The sequence below is a fragment of the Calidris pugnax genome, unplaced genomic scaffold, assembly GCF_001431845.1.
Source record: "Calidris pugnax isolate Ruff unplaced genomic scaffold, ASM143184v1 scaffold20, whole genome shotgun sequence".
NCBI lineage: Eukaryota > Metazoa > Chordata > Aves > Charadriiformes > Scolopacidae > Calidris > Calidris pugnax.
In genome coordinates, this window is record NW_015094510.1 from 27,130,771 (window position 1) to 27,152,265 (window position 21,495).

A 21,495-nucleotide genomic window follows, 5' to 3' on the forward strand; every position below is an offset into this window, starting at 1 on the left:
GCTAATGTGCTTAAATTAAGTAAAAAAACTTTGCTACTTTTTGGGGGAAGGGGAGAGGGGAACACAGAATCAGTATATGTTGTCTTTGAAAATAAAATATATAAAATATTTTGTATCTTAAAAAAGGAATCTAGGACGCTGGCTGAAATAGCAAAGGCAGAACTTGATGGTACTATTTTGAAGAGCAGACCACTTCGAATTCGATTTGCTACGCATGGAGCTGCCCTAACAGTCAAGAATCTTTCACCTGTGGTTTCTAATGAGCTGCTGGAACAAGCATTCTCTCAATTTGGGCCAGTGGAAAGAGCTGTTGTTGTAGTAGATGATCGTGGCAGAGCTACGGGAAAAGGTTTCGTAGAGTTTGCAGCAAAACCTCCAGCACGGAAAGCTCTAGAAAGATGCAGTGATGGGGCATTCTTGCTAACAACGTAAGTGCAAAAGGCTTGTGTTTGAGTTTGTGAAAGAAAACTACATTCATGGATATTCCATAGTTCTTGTTTTATTTTCAAATTATGAAAGCCATGAGGTGAGAAATTAAGGGTTTTTTTATATGAATATAGGAAATAATCTGATGTGTGGGGGTTGTTTTTTTGGTTTTGGTTTTGGTTTTGTTTCTGTTTTTTGGGGGGTTTTTTGTTTGTTTTTGCCAGGAAAACTCTCTGCTTACTTGTAATTACCATATGAGAGTCTGATAGCAACATTTTGCTTTCCCTTGTCTGTATACAATATTACTTTTGCTTTTCTATATAGTAGGACTTTCTCTAGTGAGACTTCATTTTAACTGATTGCACACTTCCTGATCCCAGTAACAATGTGACAAAGTAATATTCCTCTGTTTCTTCGAAAACAGCGCACCACATTGCTGATACTTCTGTAAACTCAGGAAAGTGTTACTGTGTTTATTTCTATCTCAAAAGTCTTATTTGTGGCTTGAAAGGCCAGAAGAACTCTTTTTTTTTTTCTTTTTTTTTTTTTTTGAAAATGAAGACTTAGATTTTGTAGAAGTTTATGGCAACAATCTCTGAAAAACTTTCTATTTCAAGGGCGAGCAAGCTTGCAAAGCACAGCACTTCTCTCTTGCAGCTCTTATTTCTGTACTTGCTGAAGAGAGTTGTTAACTGATGTGCTTTAACACATTCACATTTTCAAATGCTTTCTTAAGACTGTGTGAAATGATAGATATTCAGGATTTTTTTTTTTTTCTCATTTTTTTCAAATGGGAAAATAAGGCTGTGGTTTCACAGCATGGAAGCTTGCTGCCATCAAGTTGGGGAACTTGTAGTTCTTTTTCTCTTCCTGCCCTGGTTGTACTGTTGGTTTTTCTGGAGAACTTTTGGATACTTCCATAAGCCACTTGTGCTTGCTAAAACAACAGAAGACTATTCTGCCAGTTTTGTTGCGTTCATTTTTGGCTGTTTAAGCACACAAAGGTGCTGCTAACATGGGTGCTATGAACATCAGGTCCAGCAGAGGATGAGGCAGAAGAAAATGTTGCCAGGAGGACATTGCAGGTGGGGAAAGAGTCTGGAACTCCTCTTGCTCATGATAAATCTTTGAGTGCCACTGAACTGACCTGGTGGCCTCAGAGTTATTCAATCTGAGTACATCTTTACTGTTATTAGTAAGTGCCAGCAATTTGTTCTTATCCCCTGGGTTTTCTTGGCACTTGTATTTGAATGGGAGCATGGTGAGCCAAACTAGGGAACTAATCTAGTTCAGTGTTACATGGATGCTATTCTTGGCATGAGAGATGTGGCGGGGAAAAAGAAGCTGGGATATGAGGGAGGGTATTTTTGTTTTACCAGCTGGATAGATTAGTTGGATTGAAATGACCATCTGAATGTGGCCCGAGTAAATAAAAAGCTCTTGATCTTTGTCTTGCTTAGGGGGCTGACTTGTTCCCTGATGCACAGTTGCAAAGATAATTAGCATCAATCTGATGCTATGATACTTTAACACTTTGCTTCAGAATCTAAAATTTTACATTTTTAGCTGAAAACTCTTTGCCTGATCAGAAGAAAATCTTTAAATTCATGGGCTAAATATATCAAATCAAAACTAGGCATTTGAAGAGTTAATTAGAGGTTTAAAATTGTTTTAAATCATAACTTTTTAACGCCATAGTTCGGTTGCATTTAAATAACAGAACTGCCAGAAATTACCATGCAGATAACATCAGGAGGAAGAGTTGCTGAGTTGTGCCCTGTGATTCCAGAAAGACAAAGTCTTTCCAGTCTGCACTCAATGCATGAAGTTCTTTTTCAGCTGTCGCTGTTGTTAAAATATATTGATTTTTTTTCTGTGAAAAGAACTGCAAAGTGAAGTAAAGGTGTGGAACACAATAAAATAAGTGCTGGTGTTTTGAAAGTAGCGTCTCTAGCACTTTTCTCAGCACTTTAAGGTGTGTAGTATAGGTGATGCTCCCAAGACAGATACAGAGAGCTTTTTACACAATTGAGGATCCTTACATTGCTGTCCTTGGCAGTACTGGCTAATACTTGCCTCTGATCACTATAGATAACAAGAATTCAAGGAAGGTATTTTCAAAGATAAACTTGGGTTCTGATTTGTAAGACTATGGTTGTTTAAAGAGTGTTTTTTAAGTAGAAATGTTTTTGTAATTATCACTGGAATATGAATTCCAAATTCTCAAACTGTTATCAGTTGTAGAGTGACTTTCAAAAGAAACTTAATATTTTATGGACATATGATTGAGTTGCATTTGTTCCCTTTTGGGTTTCTTTGGTGCTTTCCCAATATAATCATGGCCTCTGTGTTGCCTCACTGAAAACAAAAAAGCAGTTCCTTCCTAAATATATTGTAATTGTTTTGGTATATATTTTTAATCTTTAAATACTTCATAGCAAACAGAACTACGTCAAGTAAATTGTGGTTTCTATGCAGAATAGCTGATTTGGGGTATAGAAACAATTATTTTCAAGGATAATTATTAAAATCAGGATTCATTGAAATTCTGTGATTTAAGAAGATAGATAATGTTTAGCTTTTTGGAGTGTTTCCTCAAAATACCAAAATAACTGCTTCATTTATGATTCAGTTATTAAATTGAAACTGTCTTCCAGAACACCTCGACCTGTTGTTGTAGAACCAATGGAGCAATTTGATGATGAAGATGGGCTCCCAGAGAAGCTAATGCAAAAAACACAACAGTATCACAAGTAAGTTGTGTTTAGCTTTATTTTATAAAACATGATTTATGTACTTAGCTTGGTAAATAAATGCTAATTTTTTTTTTTAACTCACGTAACAGGAAGTAGTGTCTTGTATGTTGTGCTGTTTTGTGCCAAAGGATTAAGTAGGACCATGCCAAGATTTCCTAATCATAGTAAAATTCAGACTTACCGTGTTGGTTTAACATTTTGTGCTTTTCATAAGAGTCATGGCCTACACTGAAATCAGGTGGAACTTGTTTCTAGGCAAGGTATAGTCTTTCACGGATTAGGAGTGTGGTCTAATCCTGCAGTGATTTGAACAACCACAGGTTTTTTGTTCTCTGAATAGCCCCTTAACTGTTCGTAAAGTCAGTGGAGTGTAATCTTGGCAGCTTCCACTGTTCCACTAAAACTTTGAGTGTGACATGAGAAAGCGAGTCTTGATCATGAGGTGGAAGAGGAGATACCTAATCTGATAATATTAATTTTTAATATTGAAATTTGTTTGCCATTTAGAAATCGTGTTGCTTGAAGCTTATTTTTATAAGGCTGTAGAACACCACTTTTAAAAAATGTGTTCTTAGTTGCAATTTTAGTATTAGAATGTGAAATAAAAATGTTGGCACTTTTTACTGTGTAGAGATTCTGGATGGTATTTTGAGCTGTCCAGGAAGGTTTAATATTTATTTAAATAACTGGTTTTATAAATTGACTGCTTGGTTTAGAAGGCTGGAAACAGTTAATCTAGTGTTGCAGCTTAGTATTTTGTACTGATGTAAACATTATTTTTTACCTTAAAATTATATTAATTGAAAAGATTTTATTTGGACAATTTCTTTGATCACATTACTTGTCATAACAGCTGAATTAAGCTTTGACTGGTTTAGAATGTAGTCATCTGACAGCTTGATTTAAAGTCAGATCTACACTTAAAGTGATTCTAAGTTCTTTGGCTGTTACAGCTGTTGATCTAAATGTGTCCTTCTCTACATTTTAACTGCAACATTTTTATTAGGGAAAGAGAACAGCCTCCACGTTTTGCTCAGCCTGGAACATTTGAGTTTGAGTATGCTTCACGGTGGAAGGCTCTTGATGAGATGGAAAAGCAACAGCGTGAACAGGTTGACAGGAACATTAGAGAAGCCAAAGAGAAACTAGAGGCAGAAATGGAAGCGGCTAGACATGAGCATCAGCTAATGCTGATGAGGCAAGGTAAAATCAGATAATCTACTAGTATTAAATTTGTTTCATCACAGATTTTCTTTGCGTAGCATATTGAGCTGTATGTTAAAAATTTTGCTAGATGCTATTTAATTAAATGCATTGAACTGAGAAAAAGGAAGTTCTATTTCTCCTTACACATATTCCTTGATAATTTGCAGAAATTGGTTAAGAAAATGAGAAAGGAGTGATTGTCTAATTCTGTTTTCTTCTTAAATTTGTGGAGTGTAAGTAGTTTATGTAAAGAAATTGAATGGTAGCTTCACGCTCATCAGTAAAATTATTTTCCATTTTTGGTGTTGCTTATGGTACTACATGGGACTAAGTACTGTGGGCAATGCACAAGAAAAAATAAAAAATAGCAACTTGTACTTCTGGCTGTTTTGTGCACATCTGGCAGGATTTTAAATGTTTCAGCAGCTAATGTTAATTTTTTTTTTTCCTTTGAAACCCAGCTGAGAAGTCTGATGTGTGCGTAGCATGATATGTATGTAACAACTCAAAATAACTCACAGTTGCCATGAATTTCAGTCATTCTTGAAATTTTAAGATCAGGTATCTGTCTTTTGTAGCTGTTTGGACATTTTGTCGTCTTGGTAGTATTGAGGGAAGAAAGTCCTCTAGCATTTACTTTCAAGTCCTGTCTTTAATAATGGAGCTTGTGTTTCTTGGGCAGAGAGGACAGTAGCAGGACGAGTATCTGGTACTTTCTGATTGTTAGCCTTCTCCCCAAAACATGTTTTCCCAAAATGCTGTGGATATGCAGTCGCTGCTTTCAAGTTCAGAACTGTTGAACTACCACTTTATTTTAGTTCCCTCTGCATGACTGCTAGATTGCATGACTTGAGTGGATCAACTTTAAATATATTGGAGATTTGTCAGAAAGGATCTCAAGGTTTGTTGCATGAATGAAATACTGAAGTATTTTTTTTTAATCTTATGTTAAGGGAGATCATGGCTATGTAAAAAAAAATCTTATCCCTAAGAGTGTGAGATCATAAGACAGTACAATAACTAGCTTGATGGGCTGAATAAGAGTGCCTTGGTATTTTAAAGGGATTTAAACTTCTTGAGATTTTAAGCAGGGGATGCGTTTCTAAACGTAAAGCCAGGTAACTCCTCATACAAGCTGTCTGCTGCAATTGTTTGGCTTCAGTTAATGTTTACTCATAAGAAGGGGTATTTTTGTTGGTAGTGTGACTTTCCTGTGTGAGACTGGTTTATCTTCATTTTTTCTCCTGACTTGAACGACATGTTGAAAATATCTGTGAGCTGGATTAGAGTATTCACTAGGTTAGTGATTGGAATTAAAGCACCTAAATGCTTGGGTATATTGAATGTAAATACATAGTCTTTTAAAATAGGTTTTAAAACATTTTCTTAATTGGAAAAGAGATTAAAAAGAGTATATTTCATTTTTATATAATATTCTTAGATCTACTGCAACTGAAAATTGCCATTAAGAAAAGGTTTTCATAGCCTGTTTTTTCTAAATTGACATGTTTGCTTTTAGTGTGAAAGCATACTGTTTGTGTAAGATCTTGTACTGAAACGCAGAGCATAGTAAAATAAAAAATTGTTCTGAAATACCAAATAGTTATTGAAGCATCTAAAATGACAACTGTCAAGTAGTTTCTTGGTTTATTTTCCAAGCAAAAAATGTTTAAGCATTTGCTTTGCATGTAAGCGTAGGTATAACTTACAGATGAGGAATGTGAATGTTAATGTGATATAACAGCAATGCCTGTAATATACAGTACAGCCCCCTCTTTTCAATTAGACACACATTGTTAGTTTTCTGTATCTGATATCATGTGTACTGATATCATGTGTACACAACATCATGTGTAACTGATATTGTTAAAAATGGTTCAGTGCTCAAAATACAGGTTGGGTAGAAAAGGTTTTGGTGATAAAACATGGGAGAACTGCTTAGGTATGCTTTGGATATTAAGGTTTTTATATAGGATACTGTGAGGGGGAAAAAATATTCCTTTCTTTGAATATCTATTAAGCTTCACTTTTATTTGGAAAAGGAAGTGAATTACCTCTTCTGTTAAAGACCCACTAGACTATTAATGCTTTTGGTGCTAATATTCCAGTGAGGAAACATGCTTTTTTTTTCAGTCTGGGAGGAAGGTTTTTTCCTTCGCCATTTGGTTAACCGAGTACTTCTCTTTGGTACCAGGTAACTTGGAATTTTGTTCAGATAACTAGATTTCTGCTTGTTTACCTGCAGTGTTCAATTTGCCAAACTCAGACATTAGCTGCTTCTAGCTGCTGCTGGTCTAAACAGTGTCTCTGGTTGTAAGTTCAGACCGTGCCAAGAATATATATAAATGAGATTGCATCTTTCGTAAAAACCTTGTGATGCAGTGAAACTTTGGAGAAACATCAGAACCTAGAATTAATGTTTTTGAATACCTGATACACAAACCACAGATTTAAAGATGTATTGAAGTAGTTATTCTGAAATATGAAATGCAATATATTAATTGTCAGAAGCTAAAAAGAAGATTGGAAGGGTGAGCTTCCCACAGTCCGTATACTCCTGCAGGTGAAGGTTTTGTAGAAATTGCTGCATGACAGCTAGTAGGACTTGAACTAGAACATGTGGGTTTAAGTATTCAGGTTTTTGTGGTGTGGTATTAATACTGAAGGTAGACTTCATTGTTTTGATATGCGTAATTTTTCACTTTTAAGTGTCATGTTTTGACAGATTGAGTCAGAAGTAATTTGTAAAGCAGAATACGTGTTTCCATGTGTAAGTAAATTGGTATGATATTTCTGATCTACATATTTGTGGTATGCTTCAGACTGTAAATATTCTCTCATAATGGTGGTTAAATAGTTTATGAAAATACTGGAAAACATGATGGAGTTTAACTGGAAGCTTCATTCTTTATCAGTTGTATGGAAGATGGTCATTTGTTTTCCATTTTTAGAAAAGTCAGCAGCTAAAACAACTTACAATCTTTTTGGACTTGGTATCCCTGCTTGTAGGATTACATCTAAGATGAGAGTACACTTTCACCTTCTGCCCTCTGCTCTGCAGAAGGTTGAGTATGAAATTAAGACCTTGCTGATTTTTAAGCACAAGAAAAGGCAGAAGTGAATAATAACGCTTTCTGTCTTTCTATTTCACAGCTGCTTTAGTGCAGGTTGTTTCTGTTAAGAGAAGGGGCCTGTGTTCAACATATGTCAGTCCCAAATTACCATCATTCCAGATCTTTTAATATGAGAGGCTCTGTGCGCAGCCCAAACCTGTAGATCTGTATTTCATCTGGCTCTAAGGCTTTGTGCCAAGATTCTGCCTTTGTCAAATTGTACTGGATCATAAATTGATATGTTGAACTTTAAAATCCTAACACTTTCAGGAAAGGCAATAATCAGAACCATACTGTGGAAAAAAATACAGAGGACACCAGGAAAAGTAGAACTCTACACCTTAAGAATAAAGGGGAGTAAATAATAACTTTGTAGCAACTAGCAGTAGAGAGAAAATAGGAAATCCTGTGCCATGGTATTAACAAAAGAAAAAAGGAGTTCTACATAAATTTGAAAGAACAAAGAACTGAAAAGGAAACATCTTTTCCCACAGTGGACAATATTGAGCTCCCTAGGTTCTCCCCAAGTATCAGGGTAACAGTGGCCAAGCCTTCTGTGGCAAGCACAGTTGGAAGGAAGCAGCCCTCAGACATTGTGATTTGAGTGAATCTTTAATACAATCATATTCTGTTGAAGTGTGAAATGTGTTAATTTTGCAGAAGAAATTTGAAAAGCAAACTTGTAAAATGTGCTTGAGAAAGGACTTCTAATGTCAGTAAGGATGCTGTGAGAGTAAAAATCTGATAATCTTTTTTTGTTAGAAAAGAAAACAGATTTTTCTGAAATGTATTAGTCATTGTAGTTGCTTTTGGATATTAAAGTAAAAGATTAAGTTGTAATAATATATGCTGATATAAGTTTGAGGAAAGTGATTTGCATAGCTAAAAAGATTATTTAATTAGCATAGTGAAGAACTGCATAGAAAAATGTGTGGAGTAGTTGAACTGACACATAAAAGGCATACAATGGTATAGTGGAATGTTTCTCATGGTGTCTATAAATAATGCCATGTGGGCATATCATGACCAATATCCTAATAAGGTAGAAAAACTGCTTTCTAACAAGAGGTAGAATTAATATTCATTGAAGAAAGCATAAATTTCCAGGCAGACATCAATAATGTGACTGGTCAGAAACTAGTACCGTAAACATAATTAATACTAGTTGCTCCCGGCTTTCTAAGAGCATTTTAAGTCCTTTTTAAGAGGATATGGCTGTTCTTTTCTGGTAGTGTTCAAAGATTAGTCCTTTGTCTATAAGCAGAGTCATTGATAAATCTCTATGGAGGCTCAGATTACATGCACCTAAAATTCATACCACTTTTTTCTGATGTGTGCCATGCACTGTTCTGCAATAGGTAGTGGAGAGTATAAATTCACATATATATTTTGTACTAGTTTTGTTGCCACTGTGACTTTAGCAGTATACAGCATTGTGAGAAAATTGATGCCTTGCCTGGATGTAAAACAAGGATATGATTTAAGAGACTGAGAGCTTTTCTCCTTTTCTTTGTTTGAGGACTTCCGATTTCTGTTTCCATAACTTGCTTCACAAGCTTTGCCAGTCCTGTACCTTTCTGTGTTTCTGGGAGCTGAGGATCCAGTGTGTTTTTTCATATACTAGACCTAGCTTTATGGGAAGCAACTACTTGAATGCATTGAGAAATTTCTTTTAAAATTGAATGTTTGAACTGTAATAGCTATTTCTTGTGTTGCCACATTTTTGATTGATAGCTTTTATCTTTATTACATTTTTACTCCTGTTAGATCTCATGCGACGTCAAGAAGAACTGAGGCGTTTGGAAGAACTTCGAAATCAAGAACTTCAAAAGCGCAAGCAGATACAATTGAGGTATTTAGTCTCCTACTGTGCAGAGGTGTGGCATGCAGCTGCTGTAGGCATGTGTGAATTTAGATACTGTAGCTTGTAGAGCTTGCTTTTGATATCAAATAAAAATGTTTCTGCTGCTAAAAAGATGCTTTTCAAAAACATAATGTATGATGCTTCTGTTAGCGTTCTTGAACAGAAATGTGATCAGTTACGCTAATGTGTAATAGTGGTTTCAAGTCTTGCTTGATTTTTTTCATTTATTTCAGCTCTGCTAGCTCTGTTGTAAATTTCTGAGGATTCTAAATAGTGTAGAAATACCTTGATGTAAATTTTTTTGTTTCATATTATTATTTTAACCTTATGACTGACGCATAGCTGTAATAGTGCTTCTAAAATTTACGGGCAGGTGATCTGTATGCAGAACAGTAGGTAGCGTTGCAAGTTTATAGACTGACATGAGATTTTGGGGGGGTTTTCACTTGATGTTATGGTATATTGCAAACAATTTTTCCTTAAGATCTGTTTCATACAAATACTCGTTTTCATGCTTCTGCTAAAATTTAAGAAAATAGACATAGTATTATCATGTTGATTGAGTTTGTAATCTTAATATAATCTTAATGTTAAATAGTGACTTGTTTAAAACTGGACTATTTTAGCCTGCTTAGCAATATGTAGACAGAACAACAGGTACAGAATGTACTGGTATTGTAATTACCTATATTCCAGTTAAAAATAGAATTAAATACTTCAATAATATTTAAACCCATCAGGTGAAGTAGATTAGTGCCAAACATTATATAACAAAAAAAAAATTACCAGTTTTGTTAATATGCTTGATCTTATCTCCTGAGACTGAGTACAAGTCTGAACAGGTCAAGAGTCTAAATTGACGTAGTTTTTGAAAAATATTCTAGGCATGAAGAAGAACATCGACGTCGTGAAGAAGAGATGCTACGCCAGAGAGAGCAGGAGGAATTACGCCGACAGCAGGAGGGAGGATTTAAGCCAAATTTCATGGACAATGTAAGTAAAATTCTATGACAAAAGTCCAAATTGTAAAGGATTTTTTTTTTATTGTCATATTTTTAAATACTAAATATTGAGCTGCCGCCTTCTTGTTTACTGTTTTTCCTTCAGTACTCCATTGTTCTCATGAGTTGGGGTGGTACAAATTTAGTAGTGTAGTTATTCTCTTGTGCGATGGCATCACTGTTGTTTTTCCTACAAGTTGGTGATGTAACGCTTCAGTTAAGTGAATGTGTTCAGATAATAATCTGACTTTTTTATTCCGGAAATGAATTTTTTCAATAAGACAATAGAATTTTTTTTAAGTGGGAGGTCATGGAAATAAATCATGTTTCCATGAGGAGGTGCCCTAGTTTGACTGAAGGTTTATATTTTAAACCAGTTCAGGCTATTCAGCTTGTTTGAATTGCTTGTTTTAGTTTATGCTTAACTTATTAAGAATAATGTACTTAAGAAATCAAATAGGCAGTGTTAATGTCATATGGAGCCTAAAATCACTCTCCCCTTCAAGTTGTTGTAAAACTAGATGAGGAAAGCCTCAAAATCTTTACTAAAGGAGACGGAAAAATTATAAAGGTGGGGGGAAAAATTGTCCTCTGTTATAATTTCTACATTATTTATATTAGTAATTTAGGTGTGTTCTGCCTCTGAAGACTGTCCTGCAGGACTAGCAAAATGGTGATGTCCGAGGGGCCACTTCTAAATTTTCATGATGATCTATTTTGGTCAAGGGTATGATTATTTTTCTACCAACCAAAGCAGTTAAATGAACGCAACCTTTATTAGGAATGCTTTAGTTTCATGTGTTACAGCTATTCTTAGTGAGGAAGCAATGAGTAAGTGATCCGTGCAATGCTCTTTTACATTATTATAGCAACTGTAGTCTGCAGGAGGGAATTTTGCTCTCCTTCACAGGTACAACTTGATTCATAAATCAAAAGTAAACTGCTGGGTTTTCAGCTACTTTCTGATTTAGTGTTTTGTGGAAGAAATACCTATTTTACATTCCATACCATAACATTTTCTGTAGAGTTGAGAAGAATGTACTATGTGAGTTCTGAGACATCCTAAAGAGAAGTTAGAAAATACAAGATTTCCTGTTCTCAGCAGGACATCTTTTTTCCCCTCATCCTCTGTACCTTAGTATTTTTAGTAAAGGTGGGGATGAAGCAAAATTATTCCTTTGTTGCTAACAGCTCTAAGTTGATTTTGCTGATTGTGCTTTGAAATGTGCAGCAGAAAACAATCAATCATTTCCATATGTGTTCACACTGTAAAAGAAAACTGCTTTCAGCATGTCTTTTCTTTGTGGTAATGAAGATCAAGAATTCAAAACTTATCCTTTAGTGTGTTCCCACATATTATTAAACATACTTAGTGAAATAGCATATTACAATGTCTAATGTAATTTAGAAATAGCGTGTATTGATTATGACTTCTGTAGTGCCAAATACCAAATTTCATTTCACCTTAATATCTGCATGTAGCATCTTTTAGCGTAGCCTGAATTTCTGACCATGTGTCAAAATCTTCCTGTGGCTGATGTGGGACTTATGCTGCTACTCACTGCAGAGAGCTGCAGGAAGGGGAGGATGGGGGGAGCCAAGCCACAGCCTTGAGATGGCTGTAGCTCCCTCAGATTTCATTACTGTTAGGAAATTGTGGCCTATATCCTGCAGCTTGGGGTGCTAGGGAAAACTACGTGGTGTTGATCACAGCAAACTCCTGGTTTTCTTCTTGCAGATGTCTTGAGGTAATGTCATTTAGTTTCTGTGCTTGAATTGCTTGCCACAGCTTGGCCATCCTTGTGCTTATCTGAATCTTTAAATTCCACACTGTATGTGAATAGAAACTGTTCAAGTTAGTGTGCTGGACGTAGCAAAAATGTAGTGTAAGAAGGGAAGAGGAATGGTTCAAATGGAAAGCACTTCAATCACTATGCATAATTTTTGTGACTTTTATTTGATGAAATTTTTGGGAGGGAAAGGTAAAGGTGGAAGGATGCTTTGGAAGAGCGTAGCTTTCCCACTGAGTTGGAATACTGGAACTGTGTACTCATCTGGAACTAATTAATACACTGCAAGAATATATAGATGTAGCTGTGCAGTGTCAACCTTACCAAAACTGTTATAAGTTATATAAAGGAATATGTAGTACAGGTAAGGGGTTTTTTTAATGTCATACAAAATTGAAGTGGCAATATCCAATAATTTTAAAAAATTTTCTCTAGGCTGCAGACTAGTTTTTAGTAATCTGGTCATGTGTTGACTCTATGATGTTTTACTTCTAATGTCCTTTGAACTTTAAAAGGAGAAGAATTGAAACGATTGGAAGGGATGTATTTATTTACTTTCTTCAGCAACTGTTTCTAATAAGGGCAGCTATGCAACTCTAAACATGGCCTGTCATTTTACAGGTGTTCATTATAATATGTCTTTAGCTAACTGTACTTAAGTTGTATACTGTGAATGGGACTTGGAAAAGCCTTTGCAGTTTTGCAAAAGAAAAGAATTGTAAACTATTTTTGGAGATTGCAAAACGATACACCAAATCTTTTTTTCAATTTAGTAGAGTTTCTTGTAAACTAATTTTTTTTATTTTATTCTTACTAATTCTTGTTCGTGGTGAACAGACTCCATCTGGTAATTTCTTCTAGTCTCAGATTACCATTGTACATACACTAAAAAAAATTATTCTCTGTTTTAAGAGTTTAAAAGTTGCCTCTAAGTGAAAATTGTATTTTATGATGCTGGTGGATAGTTTCTACCATATCAGGTCTTGATGAACTCTTTTGGCATATTCCTTATAACATATTGAAACCTCTGCCAACTCTGTATTTAGAAGGAAAATAATAATTGTTGCTAATCCTTGTTTTTGTTTCTTAAAAGCTTTGAAAAGTAAGTTTCCTTCACTTATATCCTATCCCTTTTTACTGTTCAGTGTAAAAGAAGGAAATAAATGGTAAGTGCAATGACAACCTGAATTGGAACCTCTCGTATAAGTCTGCAGTATTAGGCTTTCCTACTTAAAGTTCTTTCTGTATCTTTTCCCTAACTTGTTAAGTATTGATTTTTCTATATAGGTACTTTTGGAAAACTTGTAATCAGGTTTTATAAACCAGTTACTTGGTTTAATTGCAGATAATAAAAATATTTTCTGTGTGGGGATTTATCTTCTCACATTCTTGTTCATGGTGACGTACATTAAAAATTTGATTGCATTGATTGTTAATCTAATGGGCAGCCTAGTGATGCCTAAACAATTTATTAATGTAGTTGTGTGATTTCTAGTAGATAAGTTATTGGTAAACACTTCGGTATTGGTTAGGGTATTTCCCTTGCTTTGTAAAAGTTGCTTAGTTTAAATCTGCTGTTACAGCTCCATATATATCCATTCTAATTTTATGAGAGCTTAATCAGGAAACTTGTTTTCCTGTAGTATTTTGCTAATTTTTATTTTGCATACATATTTGTTGCTGAAAGAGGAGCTTGCTGATGGTGATTGGAAGCAATATTTAATTTTTCAGCAGCAAAAAATTATTACTTATAAGTGCTAGTGGTACATTAATTATTCAAACTGCAATGGTTACTCTGCAATTGTGAATAGCTTACAAAGATTTACATTGTTAAATCTCAATTAGAGCCTTTTTACCAAATAATTTCAGTATCAGGAACTACTTTTATTCATGACACCAACTTCGAAAAGTGAAAAGAGAATGATTTGAATTTAGTGTATTAAAATAGTCACATGTCTACAAAAGAGACCAAAATATGTAGGAGATGTAGTCTTAGTTTATGGTGCACAGATTTCATCCTTCAGTAACACTGTAAAATAGTGTCAAGTGGGTATTGTACTTAATGAAACAATAGCTGTGATACTGGCCTACAGTTTACAACTCTTCTTACTGGTGGTTTAAAGAGGGAATTGAGTTTTTTTGATGTCCTGGTCCTCTTCCATCCAAGGAAACTACCCCATTTTAAAGTGTAACTTGCATATGTAAGGATGTTTCTTGTGAGTTTCAACTGCTGAATATTTACTGTTCTTTCATGTAAGACTTTGTATATCAAATACTTAACTTTTTTTTATCTCCTAGTCTTTTCAAGAATTATTTCTAGATCTTGCTTTGCTTTCCTTTAAGTTTTCTTGCACAGAAGCACTGCTGCTCAAGTATGTTGTGTAAGTATCAGCCTAAAGTGGCATCCGCTAAAGCAGTGGAGATGGCCTCAACAGCAGAAGTTGTAGTGGACTTGGATCAAGAGCTGTAAGACAGATGAGAGCAAGGGAGTGAGAAGAGCTCATCCCAAAGCAACAGAAAAAAGTTCATAGCTTCAGGAATCCCAGAAACTTGATTGAAAAAAACCTACCACATATTTAGGCTTCTAAGAGATTTGTCCTTCTTTGGAGCAGTTTATAAATGCAGCTTCCCATTTATTTATTATTTTGAGCCTACTAAGGTATGTTTGCAAGTTAAGCAGTAGACGTTTTTGAAACAAGACTATCAGATTTCCTTGGACTTCTATAAATCAGGAATAGGTTTTTGCACACCTTGGCTCTTAAGTGAATAGAACTGCATGGTTTTTTTTTCTACCTTCTGATTCTCATATGCTCAAAAGCCATAGTTACATATGAAGTTTGAATTTTCACAGAATGCAGAATTGTTTCTTACCTTATTGCAAACTAAACTAAGCTAAGGGAGATTTCCAATAATAAGTAAATTAATAAAAATTTCCAACGATCTTTTAAAATTTGATCTGTTTTCTACTAATAATAAATTTTGGTTATTTTACTTTCACAGCCTAGTGGACTTAATGAAGCTGATGGTGGTAAAGTTTTGTGAGGTTGTATGAATAAAGTCCCTGTTTCTTAACAAACTGCTATAAAGCTAAGCTGCTTTATAAAAGCGCTTTTGTAGAGCTTGGTTGGGGGAGATGAATTACCTCCTTATTGCAATCCAGCATCCATATTCGTGGAAGAAATAGTTCATGTTTGACACCTTAAAAGCATTTTAAGGTAAAACTAGCTTGGAGAAAGATCATTAAATGTAGAACCAGAAAAAAAACCCCAACCTGACAAAACATTCCTGCTTTCAAGGCAGTGGTTTTACTTAAGTGATCAAGTTTCTTCCTCTGCATAAAGCAACTGAGGTTAGGTCTTTGAGCAAACAGTTTGTAAATATTCACTTTATGGTTGGTCTTAGTTTTGGCAGTAGCACTAAACTTTTTTTTATTTTTGCAGGGTTGCAGTGATATGTATCAGTAGACAGATACTTAAATCTTGCATTTCTTCTGTTCCTTAATGTTTTAGATACTAAATTTGGTGCTTTAGGCAATAATAATAATAATTCCTTAACAGGCCTTAGAATATTCATGTTGTATTATTTTAGAAATGAAATAAATTATTTTCAGGCTTTAATTGCATTGCCAAGTGTAAAGGCTATTTTAATTGTCATATCTGCTTTTAGTATGAAAAGACATTGCATAAAAATCAATGCAGAACTTCAGCCATCTTTTTGTAGTATATTATGCGTTTGTATAAATGAAGCAAAGCTATTTGTGGAACAAGATATTTTTTGGTTGTAAGTAGTTATTTCATGACCATTATAGGATGGTTCATAATTGTCTTTCTAGGTTATGTTTTATGTGTATCAAGGATGCTACCTAAGATAATTTGTCAGTAATGGAGCAAGTAATCATAACAATGACAATATAACTTTATATTTCAGTTTGTGTGAACTGTGAATATGCAGGGTAATGTGATAAGTTTTCCTTGTATTAAGTTACATTATAGATATTTAGGAGACTAAAATCTTACTCTGTTGCCATCATCTTCTAATGTTTGCACAAAATGTGGTAGAACATACTAATATTTACTAAATATGAACTTGCAAACAGAAGAAGTTTCATAAGTAATTTTTGTTCCTTAACGTGCTGTCAGATGTGCCTAAATCTCCAGTATGAATTTAGGTATTGTGGTACTGCTTATAAGCATTCCCAGGTTTGTTCTCTTCTACAATAATTTATAAGGATTTTTTTTGTCTGTGTTCTACAGATTATCAGTTTTTGTTTATAACTTAATTTTCTTTCAGTAAGACTGGTGGATCAAGAAACTAAAAGAACACTTCTCAGGTGCTTCTTATGCATTGGCAAAATGACATTAACGTTTGTCGATCTTAGTGTTTCATGAGATCTCAGATCAAACATGCCATTTTTATTTAATTACTAATGGAAAGACTTAAAATGCACCTGGTGTGCTTGTTTATAGAATATTCCATTTGTGTATGTAGCTTGTATTTCATGGATTTTACTGATAAAAATGAAAAAATTCATTAAAGAACAGATTTCTGTATTCCATATTTTTATGGAATAAAATAACTGGAATAATTTTTGCAGAATAAAATATTTTTATGGAATGGTCTATATTCCATATTTTTAATATAATTTCTGAAAATGGTTACATCTCACAAGTTAAAAAATAAATTACCTAAGTACCTCGATACCGAACTCTTCAGTATTTCATCTTCTGACAAGAATGAGGCTTTTTTAAATAATCTACAAAATGCATTGTTAATGTGTTTGATAAATGCCCTACATATTTTGAAGCAGCTAAAATTAATGTTTGCCTTAATAATTTTCATTTTTTCTTCCTCAGCTACTGGAGTTAAGTTTGACTTGGAGTTTGTACACGTATTTACCCAGACTAAGAAGAAACTAACTTTCAGTTTCAGTTCTGTACCTGGTACCTATTTTGGACTCATTCACCTGTCTAAATCTTGAGATCTTACTTGGTGGCATTGAGATGCGCAGCCAAAACAAGTTCCTCTGCTTAGAAAAGTTTGTCTTCATTCAAAGGGTCTGTCTTTAAACAAAGAGTAAAACACCCAAAAAGCGAAATTTCTGTAGAAATAGTATTTTTTGATGTGAGGAAACCTGCTAATAGATCTGTTGCTCAGTGTGAGGAAAGTTTATTTATAGATCTGGTTTCTCTCTCAAGAGGTTGTGCCTTCTGAGTAGGTTATTTCTTAGTGTGTGCAGTCGCCTCTTATATCTTTAGCTTCGATAGCTCTCACAGAGGGAACAATTTTAATAGTCATAATCCAGTAAACTGAGACATAGAAGTTGATTTAGGGAGGTTTTCTGTCTTTTGATGCCAGGCTAAATGCAATTTTTAAATTAAAATATTTTGGAGCTTTCTCATTAATATTTCACAGGCCTCCATTCTGTAGTGTAGGCATCAAGTAGGTTTATCTCATTACCAGAGCTCATGCTTGGTTTGATTTATTAAACCTTCCATGAGAAACATGGAATTTAAGTCTGACGTTTCTGTTTTCCATCAAGTCTTTCTTTAGGTTCCACTTCAATTTTCCAGAGATTAAGTGTTATTGTTAGATGAATTAGCATTTTTAATAAGCACCTTTTTTGGAAATACTGATTATGGAAATTCTCATTTGGAAATGAGAATAGTTTCCATAGAGCTGCTTTCTAACTCTTCAGATAGGGAGTTTAATATCTGGGTTAACAGAAACTAACATTTAAAGAGTTAGTTAAATATATTTAAGGTTTACCATTTAAAGATATTTTTTCCCAAACACTGTCATCTAATCAGAATAGTTTGGGTTGGAAGAGACCTTTAAATGTGATCTACTCCAACCCTTCTGCAATGAGCAGGGACATCTTCAACTAGATCAGGTTGTTCAGAGCCCCATCCAACCTGACCTTGAATATTTTCAGGAATGGGCATCTACCATCTTTCTGGGAAACCTGTTCCTATGTTTCTCCACCCTCAGTGTAAAAAATTTCTTCCTTATATCCAGTCTGAACTTACTCTCTTTTAGTTTGAAGCCATTACCCATTGTCCTATCATTACAGGCCCTACTAAAATGTCTGTCTCCATTATGATTTCCTACAGTGGCTAATGGCTCACTAATTTAGGCTTAGCAGTGTGTAGGATGAGAGAGTATTTGTATTAATTAGTTTGGAAACATGACATAAAGCACACTTCTTTTGCTAGTGTTGCTAAATGCAATTCTGTTGACACAGTTGTGGCACGTTAGCTGGTAAGTGTCTCTTCTAAATGTATTAATACAAAATATCTGAAAAAAACAATATATCATCAAAATCAGGTTCTTCAGGCTTTGCTTTTCTTCTGTATATAGTGCTGTTTTTTATAATAATTTTAAATTTTTTTTTACTTACAGAGTCTTTGTGTTCTTTCCCCCTGCCCTTTCTGAATTTATCAATGTTTGTTTATCTATAGGGGAACTTGTCTGTTCTTTAGGTAAGAACCAGCTATTTTTGTTTCTCCTTACCCACTGCGACCCTAGTGGGATTCTGACTTTCGGATCTATAGTACATAAATAAAATATTAGGGTTTTTTAGATATCTTTTGATGAAGGCACACACTGTAGCCTAAGAGTTACTGTGTGTTGACTTGGGTCAGGGCATTTAACTGGAAAGCAATTTTTCTTAATCCATTTGGGTTTCTTCAGATGACCAATTTCCTCAGCTTTTGATTAAAATACTGGAACTGCCTGGTACAATGTATATTATTTTCCTCAGTCAGAACTCTGTTTATTCAAATGATAAGTGTCTGTCTTCATTCAAGTCTACCTCATATTGCTCCTGTTTTACAGTAAGTGGCCTCCAGGTTGTATAAAAGTACTAGCTGGAAAACTGTGGAAAGCTGGAAAACTATGGAGCCTTGTTTCATGCCAAGAAGTTTCATTGATGCTTCTTAGTTCATGTTTTGTTTGTTTAAGTGCTGTAGGTGTGGCCAGAACTTTGATGGGGAAATCTTAAACTTTGAACTACTCTGATTGTAAGCAACATTCATAACTTGTATAAAAGACTGCATATGTTTGTTAGAAGTTTCTCCTACAGGACCTCTTCATAGCAATGAAAAACTTTGGCTTTCAGCTTCCTTTTGGTAAATACTTGCTTATTCTATCACTTGGTAATTCCTGATCAGTTAGGAAATAGCAACTAGAGTTGGACTCTTTTTTTTGGTCACAATTTAGCGTATATAATATCTCTTCAGTGAGGAAAAATTGTTAATACAAAACTCTGGCAAAGAGTCATATTTAGTGTACTGTGGCTATAGCTAGTGCTGCTTTTAAAGTGCTATGACATTGTAATGTTATATTCAGCATTACAATTAAGAAGTAGTTAGATTTTTACATAAATACCTTATGACAAACACATTCTTGGCAGGTTGATTTTTCTTCTATGTAAACATTGTTGACTTTTACTTAATTTCATCCTTGATCTTGCAGTTGGGGAAAATTGTTTTGAGTCAGTACAGTGTTCACTCGGTTTTAATATTTGCCTAGATTTGCTTCCTGTGCAAGGAAAACTTAACATTTGGGAAATATGAAATGCAGCATTGTTTTATAGCACCCAATTTTCAGTTAAATATTTTAGTGTATTTCTGCATCATGGTGCAGTTAAGCCCAGACTTCGTTACCAGTTAAGAAGCCCTTCAGCTTCACATCCAGCAGGGTGAATTGTTGCCTGATTCTTACATGAAATCATTTGCAACTTGTTCTGTGAAAGTAAGGTATCCTCTGTGTTCCCATGGAGGTCTGTTTTGACAGACCTACCTACTCTCATGCTATTTCTTTAGCTAAAATAAAACCAGAATAATTCTAAGCTGCAGCATAAAATTCTTTACTATACCTCTGAAGATCTGGCTATATTGTGAATGTAATGTAATTATATTACATGTATCTATTGTGAACCTGATGATACGGTGTGATACTGCTTTCAGAAAGTAGTTTTGCAGGTAAGTAAACACTTAAGTGCCTTAACATGATTACGTATGAAAAAATATTTGCATTATATTCAGCTCTTAGACTGCATTCAATTTATGTTTTTAATTTCATTACTGTCATTCAAAAAATGAAGTTAATAGAAATGGGAGAGTTGTTTTTATATATTGGTTCCATGGAGCTAAAGTGGCTCCTAACTCTGGTGGAACCAAATGAATTGACAGAATGTTGTAATGAGGAAGTTGCTTATTTCTGAATTTTAACTCGAAATATTTGAGAAGCAAAATTTTACAAGTTTGCTTTCTTAGAGGTGGAATTAATTATATAACTTTTTGAAATCTCTGGAATCATCTAGTTACGACATCCAGCTCAGAGGAGGGATTAGCTCTGGATTTAGGTTGGAGTGCTCAGGCACTCTATACCACTCCACACCAAGACATAGAAGTCTTGGATTTTGAAAGAAGATCAGTATATTTTTCATTTAAAATTATTTACTATTACTGCATGTGATGGAATAAATGAAGTATTTTGGAACATCGTAACTTTTGAATCTTACACATAGATCTTAATTGATGGATAAACCAAAGAGGGAAAGGTGACGAGGCATGGTTGGAAGAGAAGGCTTTTATTACTTTAAATCCTTGCTGGCAGCTTAACTTCCAGTGAGCTAGTCATTGGAATGAAATAGAATATTCCATTTCACAAAATAGAAAAAGGCCAAAAATGCACAATCAAAATTAGCCCCCAAATTCTAGTTTTGAGTGTCAAACTAGCAATTTTAACCACTTGTATGATTTATGTCTTTAAAATGTAGGCATCTTTCAGTAAATTACAGTTTTGTGTAAGGTTTAAGGGTCTTATGCCTCCTGGAGAGGTCTTTGGAAATATTTTTTTCTTTTCTAGAAAGACCTTAATGAAATAAGCCACTCTAGAAGTGAGTAGTGAATTCTAGTAAGAGGTACAGAAATATCATACCTGTTTTGACAAATAGAAATTCTGCTAGAGGAGAGAATTCAGTCTCCATGTTAATGAAAGCAGGTGAGAATCAACAGCACTGCGAAATACATTTTGCTCTACACACAGAACCTAGATAAAGCGCTAATTAAGGTACTGATTTTAATGTGCATGTTTAAGTTTATGGGGTAAGTGGTTTTTTTTTGATAAGGCATTTTTTTGATGCTGTGTCTTAGAATTATTTTGGTCACGGTTCTTTAGCTGAAAGGTGAGTGAATAGTCCTATCTTAATTGGGAAGTGCATCTTCTGGCCACAAACACTTGAAGAAAACTGTATGATCTGTCATATTTTATTTCTGGTGATATCGTGCTTTTTGCTGTTCTAAAATATTCCGTGCCATATTTATTCCACACCAT

The 21,495-nt window shown here is 34.5% G+C and overlaps 1 protein-coding gene across 7 annotated transcripts in view; it reads left to right on the top strand.

Moving 5' to 3' along the window:
- Positions 1-21,495, top strand: part of PSPC1 (paraspeckle component 1) — a 63,659-nt gene that overhangs the window by 2,187 nt on the left and 39,977 nt on the right. For all 7 annotated transcript variants that reach the window (XR_001414501.1, XR_001414499.1, XR_001414500.1 and 4 more), the window contains exons 2-6: positions 127-428; positions 3,084-3,179; positions 4,189-4,385; positions 9,269-9,353; positions 10,250-10,358. Coding sequence is in view for 1 of the 7 variants with exons in the window: in XM_014965838.1 (XP_014821324.1) it covers positions 127-428; positions 3,084-3,179; positions 4,189-4,385; positions 9,269-9,353; positions 10,250-10,358 (789 nt within the window). In the remaining 6 variants the exon portion in view is untranslated. The remainder of the gene's footprint in view (positions 1-126; positions 429-3,083; positions 3,180-4,188; positions 4,386-9,268; positions 9,354-10,249; positions 10,359-21,495) is intronic.